Source organism: Phyllostomus hastatus, unplaced genomic scaffold, assembly GCF_019186645.2.
Source record: "Phyllostomus hastatus isolate PE091 unplaced genomic scaffold, TTU_PhHast_1.1 phas_contig_159, whole genome shotgun sequence".
NCBI classification, from domain to species: Eukaryota; Metazoa; Chordata; class Mammalia; order Chiroptera; family Phyllostomidae; genus Phyllostomus; species Phyllostomus hastatus.
Window position 1 is genome coordinate 15,135,725 of NW_025333640.1, and position 26,050 is coordinate 15,161,774.

The 26,050-nt window shown below is 36.0% G+C and overlaps 1 protein-coding gene across 2 annotated transcripts in view; it reads right to left on the reverse strand.

Annotated features, from left to right (window-relative positions):
• Window positions 1-14,743: 14,743 nt before the first annotated feature.
• The window catches only part of PDGFC (platelet derived growth factor C), a 167,815-nt gene continuing 156,508 nt past the window's right edge, over window positions 14,744-26,050 (reverse strand). For both annotated transcript variants that reach the window (XM_045831758.1, XM_045831759.1), the window contains exons 6-7: window positions 22,892-23,109; window positions 14,744-16,318 (exon numbers count right to left, since the gene is read on the reverse strand). In XM_045831758.1, coding sequence (XP_045687714.1) covers window positions 16,202-16,318; window positions 22,892-23,109 — 335 coding nt within the window. In that variant the 3' untranslated portion in view covers window positions 14,744-16,201. The remainder of the gene's footprint in view (window positions 16,319-22,891; window positions 23,110-26,050) is intronic.

Genomic DNA, 26,050 nt, shown 5'->3' on the forward strand with positions numbered 1-26,050 from the left:
GGAAAATATTTTATTACATAAAATCTAATCCAAACTCCCCTGAAATTTGGACTTAGTGACAAGCTTTATTGAGGGAGACTCTTCTTTCTGTTTTCACACATTTCCTATATTAGAAAATGAAATATCACATGTAAAGTTTGTGTTTCTTTGAAGGATATGTGTGCATTTGTTTTAGACAAATGGGAAACAAAATTCTAAGTTAAAAAACCTAATAGCAGGGACACGACTTACTAAGAAGTTAGGAAACTATGGGGGTCATGTTCCAGGCAAGAATTCTTTTTCTATTTTATCCTGTTCTAAATCTGGACTATGTTGCATGAGCCATATGGTTTTTCTCTGAGCACATGGTGAGCATTACTTTCTTAGGATTTGGGGTGTCTGGAAGAAAAGGTTCTCAACATATAAAAATTAGGTGGTCGCAATGTTGGAGGTGAGTCCAAAATTGACCAGAGGTTAATGTGCTTAAGCTTTTGTTGTACTCTCTGTCATCTCTCCCATAATTTCATCAAAGAAGTTTCTGTTTTCTGTCTTAGTAATTATCACTGACATACATCTGGCAACTTAATCCATGAGAATCTTCCTGGAGTTCTGTGAGTCAAATTCACCTTGCATTGAGGCATTCTTGAACTTTCAATATTAAATGTAGTTAAACTGCTAGCCTGATTCCCACGGGCTCTGATTTGTAGGGACTGCTTTCACTAGAACTAAAAATACAAGCTAACAACTGCAGTGCTGATAAAAGAGATGATCTCTAAGTAAAACATCCCACTTCCTGCTGTGTGGCCTTTTCTGACATATCTAGTAGACAGTCTACTAGAGAATTTTCTTTAACCATAGATTCAGGCTTATTCCTACAACTAGTCTTCTGAAATTGAGAATTTAAAAAATCATCACCACATTGTTTGCCTTCTAGTTCCCTCTATTTATGGTGTCATGTATTATTAAATTTTGAAGGGTCAAGTTCTTTTACAGTATTAGAAACGTGCACATATCTGTGTTTACAAAATGTGTACACACACCATAAAGTTCACAGATAATTTTGAGTGCATTCATAGACTCCAGGCTAAGAGCTGTTGTTCTAAGAACTAATATACATAAGCAGATTTCTGTAGTCAAATTTTAGAATAGTAACACATTCTAATTGAGAGTTATGCTGGTTTTCTAAGAAAATTCTATAATTGAACCCTGTTTTTCCATTAATTTATATTACAATTTCATAGATGCCTATCTAACTTGTTTTTATGGAAAGATATAATAAAATGATACTCAGACATAAGCATCCCTGAAATAGTAACTTTCCATTATCACCTTATCAATAAACAATAAACCCTGAAATTAAAAACTCTTTTGAGATGCAGGATGGGGAGTTTATCTCAGTGAAGAAATTCTCCAGAGATTAATAAAATAATAATTAAATTTATTCATTCTTCACCTTTATAATTCTTAGGAAATCTGTCTCAAATTACATCTGGATATATGCATTTTTCACAAATATTAAAAAGGATATCTGGCAGGTGATTTGGCAACACAGTTGAATAGCTACAATGTGAAAGAAGAAAATTTAATAGAATACTCTGAAAAGTATAGGTGTAGCTTAGAAAAAAACTTCAGTGGAGCAAGTTCCAGGAACATACTATCTTTACGACTGAAATATCTACACATGAATACACAGAATGTGGCCAATAAACAAAATGAGGAATTGAAATAATGAGAGACTGAGAAACAATTAAAATACCATGTCAAAATGAATAAACAATACTGATGAGAGAGCATGAAAATGCAAGGGTATACTTTGTTTAAAGAAGAAAAAAGAAGGAGGGTTTTTAGATAAAAGAAGATCAAAAGAAACGTACTACTGGACTGTGCTATGGATTACTGTACTATCTCAAGGGCCTAGAAATGTTTTTCTTATGTCATTTCTAAATGGACATTGAGGCAACAACATAATATTTGAGGGGGCTCTGAATTTAACAAACATTCACTAGGTACCTAATCTATGGGAAGCTCATTAATAGCTGGCTGCAAATGTTATACATAAAATGAGACCAGTGCCTCCTTGAGGCTGGCTACAGTCTTGCTAAGGGGAGAGTAATTCTAACAGGATTGTTGCACGTGCCCATGTAACACAAATGATTAGTTAACACCTATTATGTACTAGTCACTTCACTTAATACTCTACTTACACAATCTAACCTCAGTAGTAGTCCTCTGATCTCTGCATCGACTTGAGTAAAGTGGGGGATCTAAGTGAATAATAAATGGGCAAAGGTCATGCAACTTGTGCCAGAACTGAGAGTTTACTCCAAAGTCCAACAAAACAACACTGCTGTTATATAAGGCCATGTAAGAAGCACACACTTAACAGAAGCATTAAAAATCTGTGAAGGCATTGCAGGAGAAGTGACATGTTAGCCAGTTCTGGAAGGATGAATAGATTTTTTGCAATAAAAGGAAAGAGGAAAAGCATTTAAGTCAGAATAAATGGCACCTATGAAGGTACTGAGCTGAGACCATTCACAGCTGAAGAAGCAACTGAAAGAGTGCATTCAGTAGAGTGTCAGGACCAGGATCACCATAAAGCTGCCTGAACTTCATTGCATGATGTGACACAGGAGATTTTTGAGGACGGGAGAGATAATGTGTTTTAGATTCATCTTTATAGAAATAAAAAACATCTTTTGTGTGTTTGATGGAAGAAGGGGTTACAGAAGGGGCAGAGGTAGTACAGAGAGAGTAATAATGGACAAGAAGAAAGATCAGTTAAGAAATTAATCATTAAGCTTGAGAGACAATAATGGTCTAAGCAATGAGAGTGGGTACTGAAAGGGTGGAGCCAACAATGAAAGTGACAGTGCTAGATGGTTGATAAGATGTACAATGGGGTGGGAGATGGAGTTTTAGGATCATTCCCAAATTATTAACTTGGTAGATACCATTAACTAACAGAAAGTGTGAGAGAAGGAGTAGGCAAGGTGAATTCCATTTAACTATTACCTATAGGATATTCAGGTAGATGTTCAGTTGAACAGTGCTCGAACTCAGAAAGAGGGGTGGGCTTGGAGTTATGTAGTGTGGAGTGGCCAGCATATGAGCAGCAGTTGAAGTCATGGAAGTACAGGGGTTGAGTCAGGAAAAGCACACAAACAACCAAGAGTACATAGGTAGGAACCAGCACAGGAGATTCAAATGCAGTGCTCCGATCACAGAAGGAAATCAAGAATAAAGGCATACTGGGTAGCAAAAAACTGAAAGAGCTTTTATAAATGGTGGCTAGTAGCAGCACACACATTTACTGACAGCCAAACAGTGTAATATCATCCACTTCTTTTTCAGAGGTCAGTTTTATCAGCAAGGGACTTCAGAGTTCTGACATGTAAAATAGCTGGTGGTTGTATTGACTGTAGGTTCAATATGCACCAACACTATCAGTGTTTCTCAAACTTTAATATATACATGAATCACTAGGAGGCTTGCTAAATATAGAGTCTAATTCAGTTGGTCTGTGATGGGGCCAAAAGCTCTGCATATCTAACAAACTCCAGGTGGTACTGATACTAGTGCCTGAACCTCACTTTTATTGTAAGATGCTGGACCAGTTAATGCAAACCTAAGCTCCTCTAATAAGAACACCACATGCAGATCAAAGGAGGTTCTAGTCTCCATGCTCTTTGTGATGTGCAATGCAGTAGTAACAGCACACTGTAAGGTCAACACACAGAGCACAATAATCAAGCCATGACCTAGGAAATTGGGTATGAATACTGGTAAGCTTTACTCGAAAAAGGTAACACATAAAGGAATTTTAAGTTGTCTTAATATTTGAAGAAGATAATGTTAACTAGTGTGTAAGTCAGAACCTGGACTGACATATGCAAGCTAGGGGAAGGCAGACTTGTTCTTTGAAGTGTTCAACAGAATACTGACTCATTGTGTAGTGTTTTCCTTCTCTGTGAATGTTTTCTAACAAAGCTTTAAAAGTAAGTATTGGGGAAAATCTCAGATCATCTAGTTTAAACTACTCACTAATGTAACAGATGAAGAAAAGAGGTAGAAGTTTATATGTAACACTCGGGTTATACTGTAAAACTGGTTACTGCATTAAAGACTTGATGATTGTCATTTTCAATTGCAAGTATTCTTTACACTCACAAACTGAAGAAATTACATAAAAATCTTAATTCTAGGGGTTAATATTATTGTCAACTTGTTAAGCAAACAAAAAAGGAATTTTGCGTTTCCCCTCCCCACCATGGGTGTGAGTTTCTGAGACATACCGGGAATTTGCGTGTACAATAATATCAGGACACTATCCAGGTACTTAACCATGGTTTGCCATGATTAAATAGATGTAGATAATTTCAAATAATTTCATTGACTAACAAACCTTGAGAGGCCTTAGAAAAGTAATTTGGATATTGGCTTAAAGAGGGTTGGTTGCTTTCTTTTTTTTTTTTTTTTTTGCATTTATGTACACAAAGTATATTGAACAAGTACTATATGTGAGATTAAGCTAGTTATTAATGAATTTACTTCTATGGGGTGACTGTGGAACTGAGGTCTACCTGGGAAACTTGAGGAGGAGAGGGGTTGGGCAGTAAGGTTCAAGCCATTCCTTGTCAGAGCATTTAAGTATCTTTGAATCCAAAGTTGATCAGTTATTAACTGCAAGGTGACAAGCTGACACATATCCCTCATTGTGCTTGATGAAAAAAGCTGGTCTGGGGATGGAGTGTAATGAGTTTCATGGCCTATTTTGATTCCAGGATGTGGCTAGGTACCCATAGTCTAGGGTTTCCAAAATAGATATTGGGAAACACCTTTATACGGTCCAAGGCGAAACATTAAGCTTGCCTTTACAGAAAGAAGAACATAAGCTTTGTTTATCCATAGGCTAATCCTAAAAGCAGATGCATGGGCATGCAGAATAGTTTTCTTCTCCCTTGAAAAGAAACCAAGTATGAACCTCATGCTTTTCTTCAAATGTTTTTACATGTCTGTGTGTGATGTTGAGCAATCATTCAGTCCTGTCACATTCCCACTTCCTGACTCAATCTTCAGCTGCAAAAATTAAGATGAAAAACTTCCCACAGAAGTAATCATTACAAAGCATTTAAATATCTTTGGAAAAAAGACAGTTTAAAAACAAATCACTATGATTTATTGCCATACCAGTTAAGACTGCAACAAGACTTAAGTCTTGTTAAGAACAATTTGATGTTTTTATTCTACAATGATGACACAATAAACAGATAAGTCTTATGCAGTACAGTAAGATTTTGATTTAGCAAATCATTCTCATTAAGTCATCTAAGTAGATATGGTAATCTAAATTCATTAGTCAAATTATTGTGCCTTTCAGAAGACTTCCAAAGACATTCAACATAGAATTGGTCACTTTAAGTCACTTCATTTCATACCCTGTGCTTAAGTTTAGTTTCTTCTCACAGTGGTAACATATAGTAGTAGCCCCTCAGCCTACAGGATTCTGAGAGAAGTAAACTCAGCCCCTCCCTCATGTATCTGTTCAAATTCTGGCAAATCAAGTTTTTAGATCACAGTTTTAGGACAGAAAACAAAGCAAATCCAACTCCAATCAATACATTACTCATGTAATTCCTACTTTCCTTGTAATAGATACATATACCTTGTAATTGCTGATTCATGAATAATCATTTGAAATTCAGACTTCCAATCTAGAAATTTAAAAGATAACAACTACCACATGAATAATCTAAAAAAAATATGGGTGAGGAAATGTTTATTTTATTCCTTGTTCAAATTAATTATGAAAGAATAAAGATACATATTTTTTAGATTTTAGAAAGGGCTGGTTGCTTCTCAAAAGCTGCTTATTATTATTATTAAATATACAGACATTTAGTTATGTTAGAAACTAGGTTATTTCATACAGAAGATAGTTTGTATACATCTGTCTACCTGAAGATGCCACTGGAGCTGGTTGTGTATCAGTCAGTCCATCAGGAACTTCTTTGAATAACTAGATTAAGCTAATCATTTTTTTCTATGATATCTTTTGGTTAATAAGAAACTAAAATAGTGTTTAGTGGGCTGTTGTAATTTTGAATTTTATTGGAAGTATCACTTACGAGCGTAATACTAAACTCTTTAAAAGGTAAATTTTGTACTTCTTGTAAATTATTTACTTATTAAACAAATTTAAAACCATTACAAAATTTATTATTTTTTTCTAAAACAACAGATAAAAAAAGACACATGTACAGAGTTGTTTTAAATTTAGCTTAAAAATTATTGCATTTTCTACCTGAGGTTTGTGGAAGACATTATCTCACAACTAATGAGAACAAGGTAATATCTAAACTTTCTCTACAGATGGGCCAAATCTCTGCAACCCACCTGGTGCTCAATTGTCTCAGTAACTTTTACATTAAATCTGTAACAAGATTTAATTAATGTTTTTATAGAACCATATAATATTTAGTTTTTATGTGTAAAAACTGGAAATAGCTTATTTCAGTAGCAAAAAAATAAAGATTTAAGCACAATGGAAATTATTGTTAGAATCATAACAAATTATAATATTAAAATAGTTTCTAATATCAAGATATACAGTGAGAGAGCTCCAAGCCTCCTGACAAATATGCCTAACTTTGAAGAGAAGCATTCAGAGGAGACAGCATTATCTTGACTTTGTTGTGAGTAGGAGGACAAGGGAAAATGGTTTCTAGGAGATTCCGATGAAACATGGAAATTGAGAAGTGGAGACTGATGCCCAGAAATGAATGTATAGCATCAATATCTTCACAATGAGTTATGAGTCAGAGATGAAAACTGTTTTATCTGTCCCCTTTCCCCACTCCATGAAGAATAGGTTCATGTTTCTATCAGAGTGAATCTTAGCAAAAGACTTTTTGCAAGACAGCTGAGCAGAGTTCTTTCATCAAAGGCTGAATATCCTTACAAGTGCTCTCAACCTCTTTCTTCCAAAGAAACAGAAAATTAAACAGAATATAATATTTAATCCTTACACCATAGTTCCCTTTGGCAAACAGGTTTTAGAAAAGTGAAAAAGGAATCAAGAATCACCTTACCCACATCAGAGTAAATAGTAGTCTGGGCACCAACAATGTATGCATTATGGAAATGATCAGAGAAAAATTAAAGGCATGAAAATTGTTCAAATAAGCAGAGGAGAAAGTGAGAGAGAAAGAGAGAGTGAGTTTGAGAGGAAAAATAACCTAAAGAACACAAGAAAATTACCAATGTACTTCATGTTAAAAGAGTTTACTAAAATATAAACATAAAACATTTTAATTAAATGTTTTAATATTTTTTATTAATTAAATGTTTATTAAAACACAAAATAAATACTACAATAAACAACATGGAGGATGGTTGTTGAAAAGATTGGCTAAATTTTCAGAGAGCTTATTTCCCTTCTTTTCCTAAAAATAAATCAATAATATATAAGTTCCAAGTAAAGTGAAAAGTTTCACTAAAGAATAATATGTATGACAGGACTTAATTTTCAATGCACTAATGCACACTTGTCAACCACCCACGTGTCAAATACCCACTTGTTACAACCACAAATAATGTTGTGTAACAATCACCCTCAAAATCACAGCATCTTATAACATGAATCAATTCTCACCCACGCATCTGAGGAGTTCCTGGACGCAGCAGGATTTGACTCCATGGCCTTATTGGGTCATCTGGGACCAGTGAGCATTCTGCAGCATATTCTTCTCACAGTGATGGCAGGAGCCAAAGGGAGCAAACCCATCTATGTGAGCACATTCAAAGCCTTGGCTCACTTTTCAGTTGAGTTAATTACCTTATTATGGTTGAGTTGTAAGGGTTCTTCACGTATTCTGGATACACACAACCTTAATCAGATATATGAATCGCAAATATTTTCTGGCATTCTGTCGGTTACCTTTGTCATTTTATTGATAGTTTTCTTAAAGCACAAGAGTTTTAAATTTTGATGGTGTCTAGTTTATTTTTTTTTTCTTTCTGATGTCATAACTGAGAAATAATTGCCTAAATTAAGGTCACCAGAATTTTCTCTTACATGTCTTTTTTAATTAAATATTTTGTTATTCTATTACAGGTGTCCCAGTTTTTCCCCCTTTGCCCTCCTCGCTCAGCCCACTCCCCCACATTCCCACAGTCATGCCCCACACTGTTGTCTATGTCCCTGGAACATTCGTACATGTTTCTGGACTAGTCCTTTCCTCTTCTTTCCCCCCTTATCCCCCTTCCCCATCCTCTCTGGTCACTGTCAGTTCCTTGTCTCCATGCCTCTGGTTCTATTTTGCTCATTAGTTTATTTTGTTCATTAAGATTCTCTTATAGGTGAGGTCATATGGTGTTTGTCTTTCACCGAGTGACTTATTTCACTTAGCATAATATTCTCCAGTTCCATCCATGCTGTTGTGAAAGATAGGAGATCCTTATTTCTTTCTGCTGAGTAGTATTCCATTGTGTAATTGTACCACAGCTTTTTGATCCACTCATTTACTGATGGGCACTTAGGCCATTTCCAGCACTTGGCTATTGTAACTAGCACTGCTATGAACACAGGGATGCTAGAAGAAAACATAGGCAGTAAAATTTCTATCCCACAGAGCAATATTTTTGCTGATATATCTCTTACACCAAGGGAAATAACAGAAAAAATAAACAAATGAGACTACACCCAACTGAAAATCTTCTGCAGAGCTAAGAAAACCATCATCAAAATGAAAAGGGAACCAGCCATAAGTTTTCATGGCTGGTGAAGTTATCATATTCACCAATGGTAACTTGAACAAGGGTTTGATCTCCAAAATATATAAAGAACTTACACAACTCAACATCAGGAAGTCAAACCATCCAATTAAAAGAAGGGCAAAAAGACCTGAATAGACAGTTCTCCCAGGAGGATATACAGAGAACCCAGAGACATATGAAAGGATGCTCAGCATCACTAGCCATCAGAGAGATGCAAATGAAAACCACAGAAAGATACCATTTCATACCAGTCAGACTTGCATCATTAATAAATCAGCAAACAACAAGTGCTGACAAAGTTGTGGAGAAAAGGAAACTCTAGTGCACTGTTGGTGGGAATGCAGACTGACGCAGACACTGTGGAAAACAGTATGACATTTCCTCAGAAAACTAAAAATGGAACTGCTTTTTGACTCAGCAATTCCACTGCTGGGATTATGCTCTAAGAACCTTGAAACATCAATTCAAAAGAAATGATATACTCCTACATGTTTTTCTAAGTTCAGTTTTATCTTCTTCATTTAGATTTTTTATTTATTTTGAGTTAATTTTTGTATATGGTGTGAGGAAAGAGTCCAGATTTATTATTTTGCCTGTTCAGTTGTCCTAGCAACCTTTGTTGAAAAGAATACTCTTTTACCATGAGCATAAATGGAGAGTTTATTTCTGGACTCTCAATTCTGTTCCATTGCTCTGTATGTTTAAACTTATCAACTTTACCATGCTGTAACCTTGTAATAAATTTTGACATTGGGCAGTGTGATTTGTACAATTTTTTGGTTGTTTTTCAAGATTTTTTTGGCTATTTTAGGCCCCTTGAATTTCCATATGAATTTTAAGATCTGCTTTGTAATTTCTTCATTAGAAAAGCCAACTGGAAATTCATGTGTAATTTAAAAAATAATAAAATTATTAATTTTATAAGGTATGCTTTCTACCAAAATATTTAATTTCTTTCTTAAATTTTATGTAGCTTTATACTGAATAGGTTTACTCTAATGGCTTACCAGTTATGAACCAAATTGGATTTGGTGTGTTTGTGCAAATGCTGAGGCAGAGTACAAAAAGATGTAATTAACAACTCAATAGACAGGAAATGATTGAAATAGACCAGTGTAGGAATAGTGCTCCATAAAAGAGCACAGAGCACATGTTGGCAGAGGGATGTGTGGGAATACTGTACTGGTGCTTTCAGAAAACTGAGTATTCACTAGAACTCTATGTTAAGTTTGATGATGCAAAATGACTCAAGAGGTAAATGATATTATGAATCATCAGTTTGATATGTGTATATGTTCACATTTTAAAGACTGTTTAAACTTCTGCCTCAAAAATTTAATCATACCATTGCATAAGTATCCTAAATATGATTAATATATAAATGAATTAGTGAATCTCTTTAACTTTGGAAAGAAGTAATATATGAGATATGGTTGGTGGTAGGAAAACCATTAACTGGAAAACCTAACATTTAGTTTCAAAGCATTATGAAAGAAGAAAAACATTGGATCACATCCCAAGGAATATTTTTGTCATGTTGGCCGTAGGCTGAAGTGATTAAGACTAGAAAAAGTACCCAGGTCTCATCCACTAACTCCTCCCTTTTACAGACTAGTAAAAGGGAACTTTTACCTGAAGTTCAGAGATACTGTGGAACTCAAGAGTTCCTGATGTCATAATCAGTGCTATATATATATTTTTAAAACATTTATTTCATTAGACTAGAAGGCTAATGAGAAATCAAAATGAGGGTTGGTAATTGTACAGCAGTATGACATATTTACAATTGAAATATATTTCTGGGAGCACAGGAGAAATGGTGCCTAGGGCTGCTGGTGGAAATTAAGGAAGAAAAGCTTCACGGAGGAGTGGCTGAGACTTCAGAGGAAAGTACTGCATAGGCCCATGTAGGAAGAGTGCTCCACAGAGAGCACAGCACTTGCTAGCACGGGGCTGCAAGGGAGGGAGAGCAATTTCAGGAAACCGGAAGCATCACCAATGCCTTGATGGTGCAACTAAGCAGAAATGAGATTATAGTGGGTTGTGAGTGCCATGCCAAGAATTAAATTTTAATCTTGTGGAGTTCCATTGTAAGATTTTCACCCTGCTAACATAACTGGATTTGTTTCCTTTCTCTTAGTAAGTGTGGAGGGTTGATTAGAGGGGAGTTGAGGCCAGAGTCATGAAGACCAGAAAGTGATCAGTACATTAAAATGGGGGTGAGACATGAGGGTCTAAATCAGGACAGCAGCTACAGAAATGGAGAGGTAGGCACAAATATAGGAGAAACGGAAAAGGTAAAGTCAACAGGACTTACTGAATAATTACATATGAAGCATGAATGGAGAACAGAATGTAAAGCAAATCCACTATTATTATATTTTCAGTTTTTCTACTTCTTCCTATGAATGGAAGGATCATGATATTTATGAGTTTTAAATGTATTTATAATAAATAATTAAAATAGTTTAAACTATCACAATCCTTCTGGAGATGAGGATACTACATAATATTAAGTGTATGATACTTAGTGATGTTAAGACTTGTATTTCAGGGGAAAAGGGTGAAGGGCTTGCAGGAACAAGTATAAAGGACACATTGGATAATAACGGGCGGGTGGAAATGGGAAGATGGTGGTGAGCTCTGGGGGCGGTGGGCTGGGGTGGGTGGGAAAGGCAGAAAACTGTACTTGAACAACAATTAAATAAAAAATAAAATAAAAAGACTTGTATTTTCTGCCTTTCCTTAAACTCAGTCACAAGCATAAGGAAATGGAGTGAGTGAAGCTCCACAGTGTGGAGTCTCATTACTGTTATTGGTACATTTTCTATGTGCATATGATTACTAGGTGAGGAAGAAAATGAGAAATGAAAAATAAGGACCTGAAAGTCTGTCTTATGCCAATTAAACTTCCTCTTTGATTTTATAAAATCACTAGATAAAGCAGTTCACCCTTCAGGGACAAAGTCACATATCACAGATACAAAACAGTTTGATGTAAATATAGTTAATACTTTTTTAGAATTCTGAGAAATGTTGGTCACATGTGCCATCAATGGGTTCGATGTTTTTAGTAAAATGCAGTCAGAGCTGTGAATGAGTATTAAGCAGTTAAGTCTCACATCCTTCCCACTCACTGACTAGCAATAGTATGTAGGGCTGCTACCTTTATAGAGTAATTTCTTCTGGCTTTCACCATCTTATAAGTAAACAAAAATAAATAGTAGGAAAATGAGGACTTCCAGACAAGATGGAGGCATAGGTAGACACACTGTGCCTCCTCGCACAACCAAAAGGACAACAATTTAAAAACAAACAACAACCAGAACTGACAGAAAATAGAACTGTATGGAAGTCTGACAACCAAGGAGTTAAAGAAGAAACATTCATCTAGCCCTGTAGGAGGGGCTGAGACGGGCAGCCGGGGTGGAGAGGACTGGAGGCAAGGTGGCAGCTGGTGGACCCAGCGAGACAGTGGATTGTGGATGGGGCATGGCACACCAGGAGGCTGGAGGACTGGGTGGTCCCACATTTGAGCACAGATAAACCAGGCGAAACTGGGGAGCAGGACAGACATGTAACCCAGGGTTCCAGCGTGGGGAAATAAAGCCTCAAACCTCTGATTGAAAACACCTGTGGGGGTTGAGGCGGCAGTGGGAGAAACTCCCAGCCTCACAGAAGAGTTTGTTGGAGACACCCACAGGGTCCTAGAATGTATACAAGCCCACCTACCCGGGAATCAGCACCAGAAAGGCCCAGTTTGCTTGTGGGAAGTGGAGGAAGTGACTGAAATCTGGCAGAGAGCGGAGCAAGTGCCTTTGTTCCCTCTTGGACCCCTGCCCCACCTACAGCGTCATAACCCAGTGACTGGGCTGTCCCAACCTGGTGAACACCTAAGGCTCCACCCCTTCCTACATAACAGGCATGTCAAGACAAAAAAAAAATGGCCCAAATGAAAGAACAGATCAAAGCTCCAGAAAAAATACAACTAAGAGACAAAGAGGTAGCCAACCTATCAGATGCCCAGTTCAAAACACTGGTAATCAGGATGCTCACAGAATTGGTTGAATTTGGTTGCAAATTAGATGAAAAAATGAAGACTATGATACGAGAAATGAAGGAAAATGCACAGGGACCCAATAGTGATGGGAAGAAAACTGGGGCTCAAATTGATGTTGTGGACCAGAATGAAGAAAGGAACAACCAATCAGAAAAGAATGAAGAAATAAGAATTCAAAAAAATGAGGAGAGGTTTAGGAACCTCCAGGACATTTTTAAACATTCTAACATTCGAATTATAGGGGTACCAGAAGGAGAAGAGGAGAGCAACAAGTGGAAAAGTTATTTGAACAAATAATGAAGGAGAGCTCCCCAATCTGGCAAAGAAAATAGACTTCCAGGAAGTCCAGGAAGCTCAGAGTCCCAAAGAAGTTGGACCCAAGAAGGAACACACCAAGGTACATCATAATTAGATTATACAAGATTAAAGATAAGGAGAGACTCTTAAAAGCAGCAAGAGAAAAGGAGACAATTACCTACAAAGGAGTTCCCATAAGACTGTCAGCTGATTTCTCAAGAGACCTTGCAGGCAAGAAGAGGCTGGAAAGAAGTATTATAAGTCAGGAAAGGCAGATAAAGTGCTTCTCAGATAAGGTCAAGTTAAAGGAGTTCATCATCAACAAGCTCTTATTATATGAAATGTTAAAGGAACTTCTCTAAGAAAAAGAAGATAAAAGCCATGTACAGTAAAATGACAGCAAACTCACAATTATTAGCAACCACACCTAAAACAAAAACAAAAACAAACTAAGCAAACAACTAGAACAGGAACAGAACCACAGAAATGGAGGGTTATGAAAAGGGAAGTGGAAGGGGGAGAGAGGGGGAAAAAGTACAGAGAATAAGTAGCATAGATGGTAGGTAGAAAATAGGCAGGGGGAGGGTAAGAATAGTATGGGAAATGCAGAAGCTGAAGAACTTACATGTATGATCCATGGACAAGAACTGAATGGGGGGAATGTGGGTGGGAGGGGTTGTGCAGGGTGGAGGGGAGTGAAGGGGGGAAAATGGGACAAATGTAATAGCATAATCAATAGAATATATTTAAAAAAATAAATATTAAAAAAATAAAAGGGAAAGATGTTTCACTCAATGGTTGGAAATGCTGTTTTAAACACAGTTAACACAGTTCATTTACAGTAAGATTTCATAGTCTTTACTATGCTAATAAGAGTAGTGAATTGCCAAGAGGAAGACTCCAAGCATTGTACTTTCAGAGGTGCTCACTGAAGCTGTTATCTAGTAGGCTTTACAAGGCTGGGACAAAACTGTGAGAAGGTAAGTCAATAACACAGGATATGGATGTGTACATTTTTCATGTGGATGGGCACAGGTAGGTAGGGCTGCCAGGTGGAAAAGTACCCACCAGAAAAGTACTACTTAGAAGTGTCTGAGGACAGTGTGGCCCTGGGCCCCAGTGTGTCAGGCAAGTTGAAAGGCAGAGATAAGAACCAGCTCTGGATAGAAATCTACAATGGAAACTGAGGATTCACACCTTGAAATGTCTTACATAAAATATATTCATCCATATGCCAAATCAATTTAGGCTCACCCCATTTAGGATTTGCCATTGAAAATGAATCATGAGTGGAAAGTTACAGAGTTTTTCTTTCCCCAGTTTTATACTGCCATGCAATCTATCATTAAGCATTTCATAAATCACAGAACTTTCAAGTCATTTGCAATTTAATTGACCAGAAATCAGTATCCAGATCAGTAAGAAAAAGAAAAGTACTGCTCAAAGCACTGGAGACAGGAGGCAGGGAAGCCTCAATGGAAATCTTCCCTTTTCTATCTGCCTTTTAAACGGACCTCAGTCTTTGCATAATGAACATTCATGGTAACACAACACGATTGCTTTTCATTTTCCGGGCATTTAAGAGACAAATCTTGTGCGCGCACACACACACTCAGTTTCTCCCCAAAATAGCCACATTCTTTTATTTGGTGATTTAATACATTTTTTAATTCAAATAGCCACCACATAACCTAGGCACAATATTAAGCATTTTACAAGCAAAGAATTTTACTGATTTTCTTTTCAATTGCCAAAGAGTACAATAAGTGAATTGGTTAAAGGATATACTTCTGTACATTAAAATATCCATGTATTTATACAAGTGTGTGGAACGGAATTTGAAGAGAATAAAACCAGAACATCACAATAAATAGGATGTGTTCCTCCAGGACAGCAGAGCACACGCTGTCAAGTCTCTGTTTCCAAGGTGCTTCCTGTTCCTCTGAGCTAGGCTCACGTTTCGCACGGTAAGGGCTGGGGGTTAGTAATGACTGGGTCTGAACGCCTGTTCTCTCGAACGTCACCTTTTCTTTGCATCTTCAATAACAGGAGTGGACACGGATATGATAACTTATTTATTTTGAAAAGCCTTTGCCACTTACCAAATTCTATTTATTTCCCATGTCAGTATTTAAAAATGCAGATTCATCTAAGCTCTAGCACCATACAAGAATGAAATGTGTGTGTTTTTGTCAGAACAACAATATTTTATATCATCTGTGTTCCTCTGCTTATACCAATTCTGTTTAGAAAAATTTGCCAAGCTAAAAATAGTTGATCTAGGTTGTCATAAAAAAGAATATTAAATACCTTTGGTAAAAATAGATATATTTAACAAGATTAGAAAAGCAAACAGTTATAATGTCAAAAGAAGAATATAAAAATGTACACAATAAAACACATAAACCAACTTATAAAGTGAAGATAAGGCCACTCTTCTTTTCAGGTTTGTCTCTTCCAAACTCTGAATGTAGTTCTTGTCTTCTAAATGGTAGAAATTTTTATAAGAAATATGGAAAATCCAGTCTTTTTTATCAGCATGACCCAAGTTTGATTTATAGCAACACAGTTTCTTTTTTTAAAACCAAGTTTGTAGACCATAGAACACTATTGTTTATAGATGTGAATATAAGGAAAAAAATTCCAGATTTCTGTGATTTTAGGCCCAGAACATGGAGCTGAAGAGTTAATAAGCAAGGCAATAGAATCACGTGCTCACTTGCACACATTTTGTTTTCCTGTACTGACATTAACCTAAGTCATATCAAGACAACTGAAACATAGAACACAGCTAGCTGAGTAAGTGCACGGTAACTCTGTAACTAGCTAGTGATCTACAACATTTAATATTTTTTCCACGCCCAGAGACCTTTTCTCCTGTCATCTGGGCGTCCCCTCAAGAGAGCTGTTGCACAACTCCTAAATCCGGTTGGTGTCTCCTCTTTAAGAACACACTGTAAATCCTGAAGGATGAAAGGTCCCTGAAGCAAACAACTGAGATTACGGATGGCGATAACGCATCAGTTCTCTAACAGAAGCAGCCGCTGAGCTGGACTGTTCTGGGAGAAGGCTGCGTGGGGAGATGCGTTATCCTCCTGTGTTCCCTCTGCACACACAGTCACACTCCTCATGGTGCTCCAGGGCCACGTCGGTAAGAGATTTATGCAATCCTCTGACACCGATCTTTGGTCTCAGCTGAAGGACCTGGAGGAAGGAACAGTGTAAACCACCATTAAAATCAACCAGGGTCTTTCATTAATGATCTCGCAGACAAGTATAATTTCAGGAAACGAATGTGGGGTCCATCAAAGACCTACACATTTTATTATTTTTTTCTAGTGAAGGCATTATGAATACATTCCCCTGCCTCTCAAACAAAATCATAAATGATCAATTTTTCATGAAAGAAAGACTGTTCTAGTACCAAAAATTTGGGAGGATGATGCCTCAGAATAAAGGACAGTGTTTAAATTGAAAAACTCACTAAGCAATCTCTATGTTACTCATTGAACAACATGAGAGAGGATTTCACCTTAAGTATTTTGGAACCACTACTGCACTGTTAATTTTTCTGTTTGGTAGTTTCTCACACTCATTCATTTATTCACACATTTAACAAATATTTATACTTGAAGCAATGCACGCAAGTACTGCTGTACTGTGAAGAGAAACATGATCACTCTGCAGCTGAGTTAGCTCAATTACGCCACTCATTAATTTTCTTGGCTACACTTCAAGTCCTCTATAAACTTGATGAGATGGATTAGATGTACTTCATAGACATCAGCCTCCGTCACAGCTAACTTTCTGCAGCTGGATCCTACTGTGCAGTCTATGGAGATTTGGCAATAACAATAATGGCTCTATTTTATGAAGTTACTTGCAGCTTGGATTGCTGGGATTTTTAATAAGATATACAGCAAAATAGACACTGATGCTAAACATATTTCCTTTCAACACTGTGACAAAAGGACATAGCTATGTATTCTATAAAAGATAATCTGAGGTCCTGGAAAACAACTACCTATTCAATGTGTACCCCATTTCATTTCACATAATAGAAATAATAAATTTTTAAAATGATGTTTTGATTCTAAACAGACACTAGAGCACACGATAACATGAAGTTGTCTTGCTTGTTGGCTCTCTGGGTACGACACAGACAACTTCACAGAGCAACTTTTAAAAGTTCCTGGAAATTTTCATTAATCCAAAAAGGCACAAGTCAAGTCTTATGACTGTTCTCCTTGAAGATTTTTAAAAATAGAGAATGTATACCACATTTAGAGACTGTGAGCATACCAAAGGTTAATTAGCTAACATTTTTTGAATGCTTATGAGTGCTAGCCACTATAATAAGGTTTTTACATACTTTAACTCACAAGAATTCTGTGAAGTAATTTACAACTACTCCCCCTATTTTATACATGAGTAAACAGAAGCTTAGAGAGAAGTGACATTGTCAGTATTTGTATTTCAACTACACATGAATTATCAGAGTAATAGATAATAATTATATAAAGACTCAAAATATGCATGTTACCAGTCATACATTCTATTCTTTTAGTAACTTTCTTTGTAAAAAGATAAACTGTAAAGTCTTGCAATAACTATAACAGTCAGCTTTTAAATTAGATTTTCTATTACATTTCATAATTCTAGAATAAAAATTACTTAAAATGTATTATTTTAATGTGAAACTCAGCTCAATGACTATTGATTTTATCTTTTCATGTGTCAAGCACATATTTACTCTTTTGGCACAACTTAAGATGGCGTCAAAGTTAACTGCTCCTAAGGTATTTGTTCTGTATCTTATTATCACACCCTTGTTACAAATTGTTTCTGACCAAGGCTAGGTAGACAGATAAGCTGCAATATTGGCATAGCAAAAAATTTTCATTCTTAGCTCCACTTGTATATGCTTTTCCAGTTAGCAGGGAAAAAGAAACCACTAAGAAATGTGAAAGTTAGGCTGCCATATGCAGTCCTGCCCATGATGCAAGGCTATGGTCCTGCAGTCCTCCCTTCTCTAGCACTGCTTGGGTCAAGTGTATTCACCAAATACAATCCCCTGCTCACCCCCCACACATGTCTGTGGAGATTTACAAAGAGCAGAAGAATCTCTTAGTGTTCTACTAGTGATGTTAAAGTCTTGGATAAGAAATTCTAAGACATGGTGGTGGGACCATAATTATTGTTTTCCTTCTTAAGTCTATCTGAAAGTTCTAACCAGAGAGGAGAAAGGCAGACTTGGAAGATGACCAGCAGGTCCTGGATAATATTAAAGATGATAATTTGGTCTTCAGGATGTAGTTTATGACACAAGAAATCAGGTAGAAACATGTCTCACAAAATTTTGAGGGAAAGGTTCAAACTAAAATTACAAGTTCATGAAAAAGTAATCCAGGGAAAAGCTAAACCCAGAAACTATTGGAAAGAATAGATTAGGTACAGAAAGAGGCATCCAGGAACAGATGCACATGTACCCTTGCCCAAAGGGTGCGAAGTGCCCTTACATTTTTGGGTGCCACAGAACCTTGCAGTTGGGACTCATTACTACAGTAAGTCAATGAAATGGAATACTTTCCTCCAAGAACAAGATCTATGCAAAAAAAAAAAGGAAGAATGTGCTTGATGTTATGAAAAAATAAAATTAAATACATGAAAATAAAAAAAGGTAAAAATCATTAGGCTGCTTAAGAATGGAAAAAGGAAACAAAAAGAGTTTATTGTCAGAGTATCCTACAGATCTTTTTGCCAGAAAGAGAATACCCTTCCGACCTCTGGGCAAATTCATTAAATCTTTGTCGATCATTTGCCATAACTGAAGAATAAGACTAGGCACAGAGGGAAAAATAAAGATGAGGGAGAGAGAAGCTAGTTTGTATCAAGGGCTTGCGATGTGCTGGACCTTGTTCTAAGTGTTTTATAGAGATCACTCCTTGAATCCTCACGATAAAGGACGAGGGTTGGAAGCTCACTTCACAGGTGAGGAAATGGAGGCACAAGGGGATTCAGTAATTTGCTCAAAGTCACGTTGCTAACAAATGTCATGTTCAAAACTCTGGATGTCTGGTTTGGTACCTGCGCTCTTAGGCACGACACTTTCTTGTTCCCTAGTCCTCAATTTGGTAGTAACAAAGAAAAATAAGCAATAATTATGAAACAGTGAAAGTTCTCTAACAGAGAGATCTTTCAGATCCAACACATGCAGAAAGAAGGATGAACTAATTATACTGGGATTGGCAGGAAACTAAAAAATGTTTTAGGAAGAGGAAGTATCTAGGTTTATACATATGTAAAGTTCTTGTTTCACTTTTCTGAAAAATCCTGTTTGGGAGATAGCAATACCATTAAGGGAATTTTATTGATAGATAAATAGATAGAGATATGGGCTAAAATGCCTTCTAATAAAAAGTATCTGGTGATAAACACAAAAGCAATAAGAAACTTATTAATAATATTATGCTGTAATATTACATTAAAACATTATAACAATAATATTCTTATATTTTATGAGCCTTTTAATTTTCTAAACTCATTTTTGACACAGGGTTGAACAAAACCCAATGACAGTGCTAGAGGAAACCAAAAGAGAATATTAATTTATTTATATTTGTAGGAACACAACAAATATTTTCACCTTACTACTTAGGGAGGCGGGTACAGCAGAGATAGGTGAAGGAGAGAAAACAGAACTTTTAGGCTCTGCCTGTGCTTCTGCCTTCTCTTTGAGGTGGGATGGTCTTCGAAGTGAAAATGGAAACAATGCTCATTGAAAAGAATTAAAGCCCAAGAAGAGCATCTTTTCAAATAAGTTAAATCTTTAGATTCAAATGAAAGGTATTCAGTGACCTATCACTTCTGATAATATTTTAAGTTTAAGAAATAATTTCATTTCCTGGGTGGCATAGCTCAGTGGATTGACCTCGGGCTGCGAACCAAGGCATCGCAGGTTCGATTCCCAGTCAGGGCACATGCCTGGGTTGCAGGCCACGGCCCCCAGCAATTGCACATTGATGTTTCTCTCTCTCTCTCTCTCTTTCTCCCTCCCTTCCCTCTCTAAAAAAATTAAATTAAAAAAAGAAATAATTTCATTTATTCAGAAGTAATATTAGATGAAGAACTTATTTGCAAAATATAAGACTGAGAAAAAGTCAGGCCTCAGAAATTATGAATTATACCAAATAAAAAACCTTTCCCCCACCCACAGGGTAATTTGATCATTATTAAGACTTGGTTATTGTTGGAGATATGTGTAAGAAGGGTGAAGGAGGTACTGTATAATGTTTCTGCACATCCACATTAGAGATGTGGGAACCTGCACCAGGTGGTCATATAACTAACTGCACACCTAAAGGTAGATATGTGCATATATACAATGCATACGTGATCAACCTCAACCCCACCCAAAGACCAGAGAGTAATGGATTAATTCATTCTGGAAGAAGGCCACCGTGGCTGTAAGCAGTACCCACAGCCTCTCCCCACACAAGAGTCTCACCTGAGACTTTAAAACAGATGTTACAAATTCTGTGGCAACTTCCTGCATCACCCTAAAACTAATGTTATTTGGGGAAAAATTTTACAAGGATAGGATGGAGGAGGATTGGCTTCACCTGTGGACCAATTTATCAGATCAAAAGTAATATACAGAACCAGCATGTAATAAGCTGCTTTAAGAAAGCTGATACAACTGGTCTGGATTTTATAGATCTCAGAATGGTGGTGATAGACCCAAGACTTGTTGCCTAAATAGGGTCCCCAAATATACTCTGTTTGTAAGCGCCTGCTTTAGAAAGTTCAGAATGGAATGATTTCAGGTGGGAAAGGATCACTCAAGTTTAATTCCTATTCTCATTATATCCTTTTATGGTAGGCCATTCAACTCTAATATTAGCCTAGCTTTTAAGGTATTTTAAGTTTAATCTGTTTGAGAACTACTGTATTAAGGTTTTCTTCTGGACTAGCCATCCCAGTTCCTGGAGCAGCAACAAGGCTGGTCTGTGGGCATGGCCTGAGGGGAGTTCCCTGAGCCCCCAAGTTCATGACTATCTACTTCCTGAAACTGGAGTGCAGGCTGTTCCCAGCATAAGGCTCTTTAGAAGAATGCAGTTAGACATGAAAGTAAAACATGAGTAATGGCAGTAAATAGTGCTATTTCTAATCACAGGCTTCCGGTGTGGGATGTTAGCTACTAAAAAATGCTATCCAGCCCTGGCTGGCATAGCTCAGCGGACTGAGCACAGGCTGTGAATCAAAGTGTCGCAGGTTAGATTCCCAGTCAGGGTAAATGCCTGGGTTGCAGGCCATGACCCCCAGCAACCGCACATTGATGTTTTTCTCTCTCTCTCTCTCTCTCTTTCTCCCTCCCTTCCCTCTCTAAAAATAAATAAATAAAATATTTAAAAAATGCTACCCAGTAATTGTGAAGAAAAAAAAACCAGCTAGGAAAAGCCACAGAGAATTGTCATATTTTATACTATTTTATTGAGGTTAAGTATCCTAGTGATGACTACAAGTTAATGGTAGAACTAGGATGGAAACAGGGTCCATTGTCTTCTGGAATGCAGTGCTTCATTTTCTAGTGTAGCAACTGTGACACAATGTTGCTAAAGGGCAGGGCAACCAGGTCACGGGCAGTGTGTGCTACTCTCCCTATTTACACCACCTAACAGATAAGAGTTTCATTGATGTCTTTATGCAATGACAAAAAATAATCATTTGATTTATTAAGCAGATATTTTTATTATATTAGTGGAAAAAATAGAAGCTAATGAAATGAAGCTATACTGAAATGAAGTCAGGAAAGCAGATTTTGGCTTGGTATAATGTAAATGTTTTGTAAAAATCCAAGTGGACTCATCAGGAATTGAATGCTTCTTGATGTAGGGATGCTACACGATCCTCTTGGAGAGATGGTGGCATAGAATTCGGGATATTGTAGCACTAATGAAAACTGGACCCTGGCTGGTGTGGCCCAGTGGATTGAGCATCGGTCTGTGAACCAAAGGGTTGCTGGTTTGATTCCCAGTCAGAGCACATGCCTGGGTTGTGGGCCGGGTCCCCAGTTGGGGGTACATGAGAGGCTGCCAATCCATGTTTGTTTCCCTCCCTTTCTCATCTCTCTAAAAGTACATAAATAAAACATTTAAAAAAGGAAAGAAAAAGAAAATTTAGAGTATGTAAATTCTAATGTTCCCAAGTCTGAAAAACAACTGAGATTAAATATTTTATTTTTCTTGATTCCATAAAGAGATAAAGAGGTAAAGAATCCATGAAAGGTTTAACATGCTATTTGGGAAAATATGAATAATAGGAAGATTGGTATAATTATGAGCATGTCTTCTTGGGATTTATGTGCCCACATTGCCCCAAATGGAAAAATAAATACCAAAGATCTTCTTCCTCCAAAATAGACAATAATTTATCTTCAAGTTTCTCTTTAAAACATTTCCCTTCATATTTTTAACAGTTGAGAAGTTTTACCCATGTTTTATGCTATTAAAGAACATTTTGGTTTTTGTATGAGAGAAAATTTCACCGACTGCCCGTGGTGTACTATCAGAGGATAAGCTTCCAACATCCTTATGTCTGGGTTTTTGAGGTAAACGTCCAATTTTAGAACATAAGAACATAAAGTATTTTGTAAAACTGTGTTTTTTTTTAATGCCACATCATCTCAAACCAAAAAATCATTTCAGATACACTGTTTTGTTATCTTTAAAGTAACAAAACACTCCAAGGAACCCAGAAAGAAAATGATATACCTACCTCATGATATTTTTTAGTAACTTTGCTTGGGACACATTGACACTCATTGCAATTGTGGAGACAACAGGCACAGTTTCCACCACAGCGTTTCACCAGGAGACAACCTGGCCAGAAAATAGTATCGGTTCTCTTTAGTTCTTCCCTTATGGACACCGAGAAGTTACGAGGTGTGCAGCTGTACAATCTTACCTCCTCTTTTAGAAGGTTCAGATCCACCACTGCATGGCATAAAAGAAAGAAAAAAATAGATATTTATGTTTGGAGCCTGAATGTATTTTATTAAACTCTTTTCATAAAGAAATCTAACTATTTCATGAAAAATAATCCTGACAACAACCCTTCTTATTTTAACTAAGTTTTGAAGCTATGCAGCTTGCAAGTTGGACCTTCTATTTTATAGTAAACAAAGCTTCATTATGACTTAGTGACCAATAAAGAGATGTCATTGTGCAATATTAACAACAGAGCCAACAGAACAGTTGAGGGCTATAAATAGGAAACTACAGAGGAAAAAGAGGGCTACACCTTTTAACCTTAGTAAAAAAAAGTAAACAAGGAGGCTATTGGAGGGAAGAATAGAATGCAAGCTGATGAGTACTCTGATTAACAAATAAATGCAATTTTTACAGGCATCAGAAGCTCACGCAATTCACGAAGAACAATGTACAGAAGCTTGTCAACAGAACTTTCTATACTCTTTCTGACAATAAGAATCATAAAATGTCAAAAGGAAATGAATAAAATGAAAGTTTGAAGACAGCTGAGTGGACCATGAAATGAAAAAAAGTGATACATTTAAAAGAAAATAGGTTGTGAGAAAGTGCTGCTTCTGGTGCACTGAGAAGTTCTGGTCTTTAAAATTTAATTTAACTCCGATTCTATTCTTCTTCTATGGACAGAAGAAATGTCTAATGTATAACCATTGTCTCTATTCTTTTAACAAGTTGGTTAACTATGTTGTGCTTTATTCTTTAAAAGAATACCTATTTGTCAAGACGAAACAAAATATCCTTTCATCAGATTATGGCAGTAAATTCTCAAAGAACCATTGTTTTTAACTACAAAATGATACTGCTCTAGTAAAGTTATACAAAAACATCATGTAATGTTTGATATGAATTAATCTATAATATATAAATAGTAGTTTATTATTAGGATAAGCATCTCTAGTATAATTTTAATTGCTGCTTTATAGCTTTGCCTTTTTCCTCCTAAAAATATCCAAATAAAAACAATTCCAACAAATTGAAGAGATTTGGGTAATAATAATAATTCATTGGAGCTTTAGTCCCATCAGAAAATTTAGGTTTTATTAAAATTTAGGAAAATTGTTTATAATATAATAAATATATTTACCTTTTGCTAGTATTGGAAATATTATAACAAAAATTGAAAGAAAATAAGTTATTTTCTGTTTACAGACTGCCTCAAATAATAATCATCACTATGTAATTCAGTTTTAAAAATTAAGTACCACTTTTTCAAAACAATTTTAAAATGACAAAGTAATTACAAATCAAATGCTGATTTTCTTAGTTATGTTATATTGTATATATGATCAAATTTTTCTAAAATGCCAAAGGGAGCCAATGTATTTTTTAAAAATGTATCATAAGTTATGCATATGCAATCATAAATTACAGGACATATAAACTATATGACTGACTAAAACCTTGGTCAAGTTTAGGAAAACACCAAGAAACACTAACTCAATAGGTTCATTTCAACATCTTATTCAGTTAAAAATTATTTTTTCTAACTCAGTAGAAAAATCACTGTTTTATTTAAGTATCTAAAGATTTCCTTTTAATATGAAAAATGATCCTGTAAAAGCTTTTGCATATTTAAGGGAAAATGAGTTCATTCTTTTGAGTGCTATAAAAGGCCAACTTATCTCTAATAAAATTAATGAGATAACTAGGTTAAATGTCACATATTTTACCTGGCTCATTTTGCTGAACTAATAGTATATGTACATATCGCTCTTTTATTGTTTAAGCTATATATGAGCTTATTTGAATCTTCTCTATAGAAGTTCCTATCTGGGTAAGAAGGAAGAAAACCTAAAACATGCTCACACATACAAAAGTCGGTTGCCAAAATTTGCAATGCTCATTTAAGATTTATACTTCTTTAGAATGTGAATGAAGCTCTTAGCTTTGAAAGGATATTCATCTACCTCAAATAGCTTTAAACACACTATTTCATGCAACTAGAAAATGAGACTGTGTATGTTCACTTTAAAATGTTTACTTAACCACAATAAAAGGTTAGATAGATTTCCCAAGTGAACTAAGTTATGATACCTGCTACAATGTGAAAATTTAAACACACTTTCAACTTGGCTTCCACTCATTTATCATGTTTGACACAAAAGTCAAAAGCTCTTTTCAAGTACTAGTTAAGCCTGACTTAGAAAATATGGTACTTTTTTTTCTGTAGTAGCATGGTATGAATGAAAAACCTGAATCAGAAGAAGAAAGGGAAAATAATCAAACAGAAAAACATTAATGCTGTCCACTCTGGGCTGAAAATACATTAAGGATTTTAAATTTGGTAATTTTAAGTGAAAGTTATGCTTCCTGCTTCTAAGGCTTCAACCCATCTAAGTTTCATTAAAATAAGTCCTGTGATTATAAATTGGGGTCATAAATTCTCTAAACACTGTGCAGAATTTCTAGGCAAAAAGAAAAAAAAAGGAAAAAAAAAAGAAACAGGGAAAGAAAGATCATGCCCCAATGCATACATTTTTTAAACAGTTTAACTATAATATTATGGATGTTTTCCTCTGAAAAATATTGGTAAAGTAAAACTCAGCAAATTCCTATTTTCTTTTCAAAATTACCTCCTAACTTGTATTGCAGAAGGATGGTTTTGAGCAAGATGCCTATGAAAGTTTTTCTAATGCAAATTTTCTTGTTTAGATTCATCAATATTGTAAGCTTTACTTAAAAAAGTACTGACTGAAGAAAATATGCTCACATTCAACTGTTAGTTGTTCATGCTTTTGAGATATTCAGCCCAAGAATATTCTATTACTGTAATGCAACCTGAGGGTGGTCTTTCTAAGATGAATGTGGTAACACTGTGATATGTTTATTCTGTGGAAAATCTATTTCGATGTCTAATTAGAAGCTTTTAAACGTTTTACTCCTCATT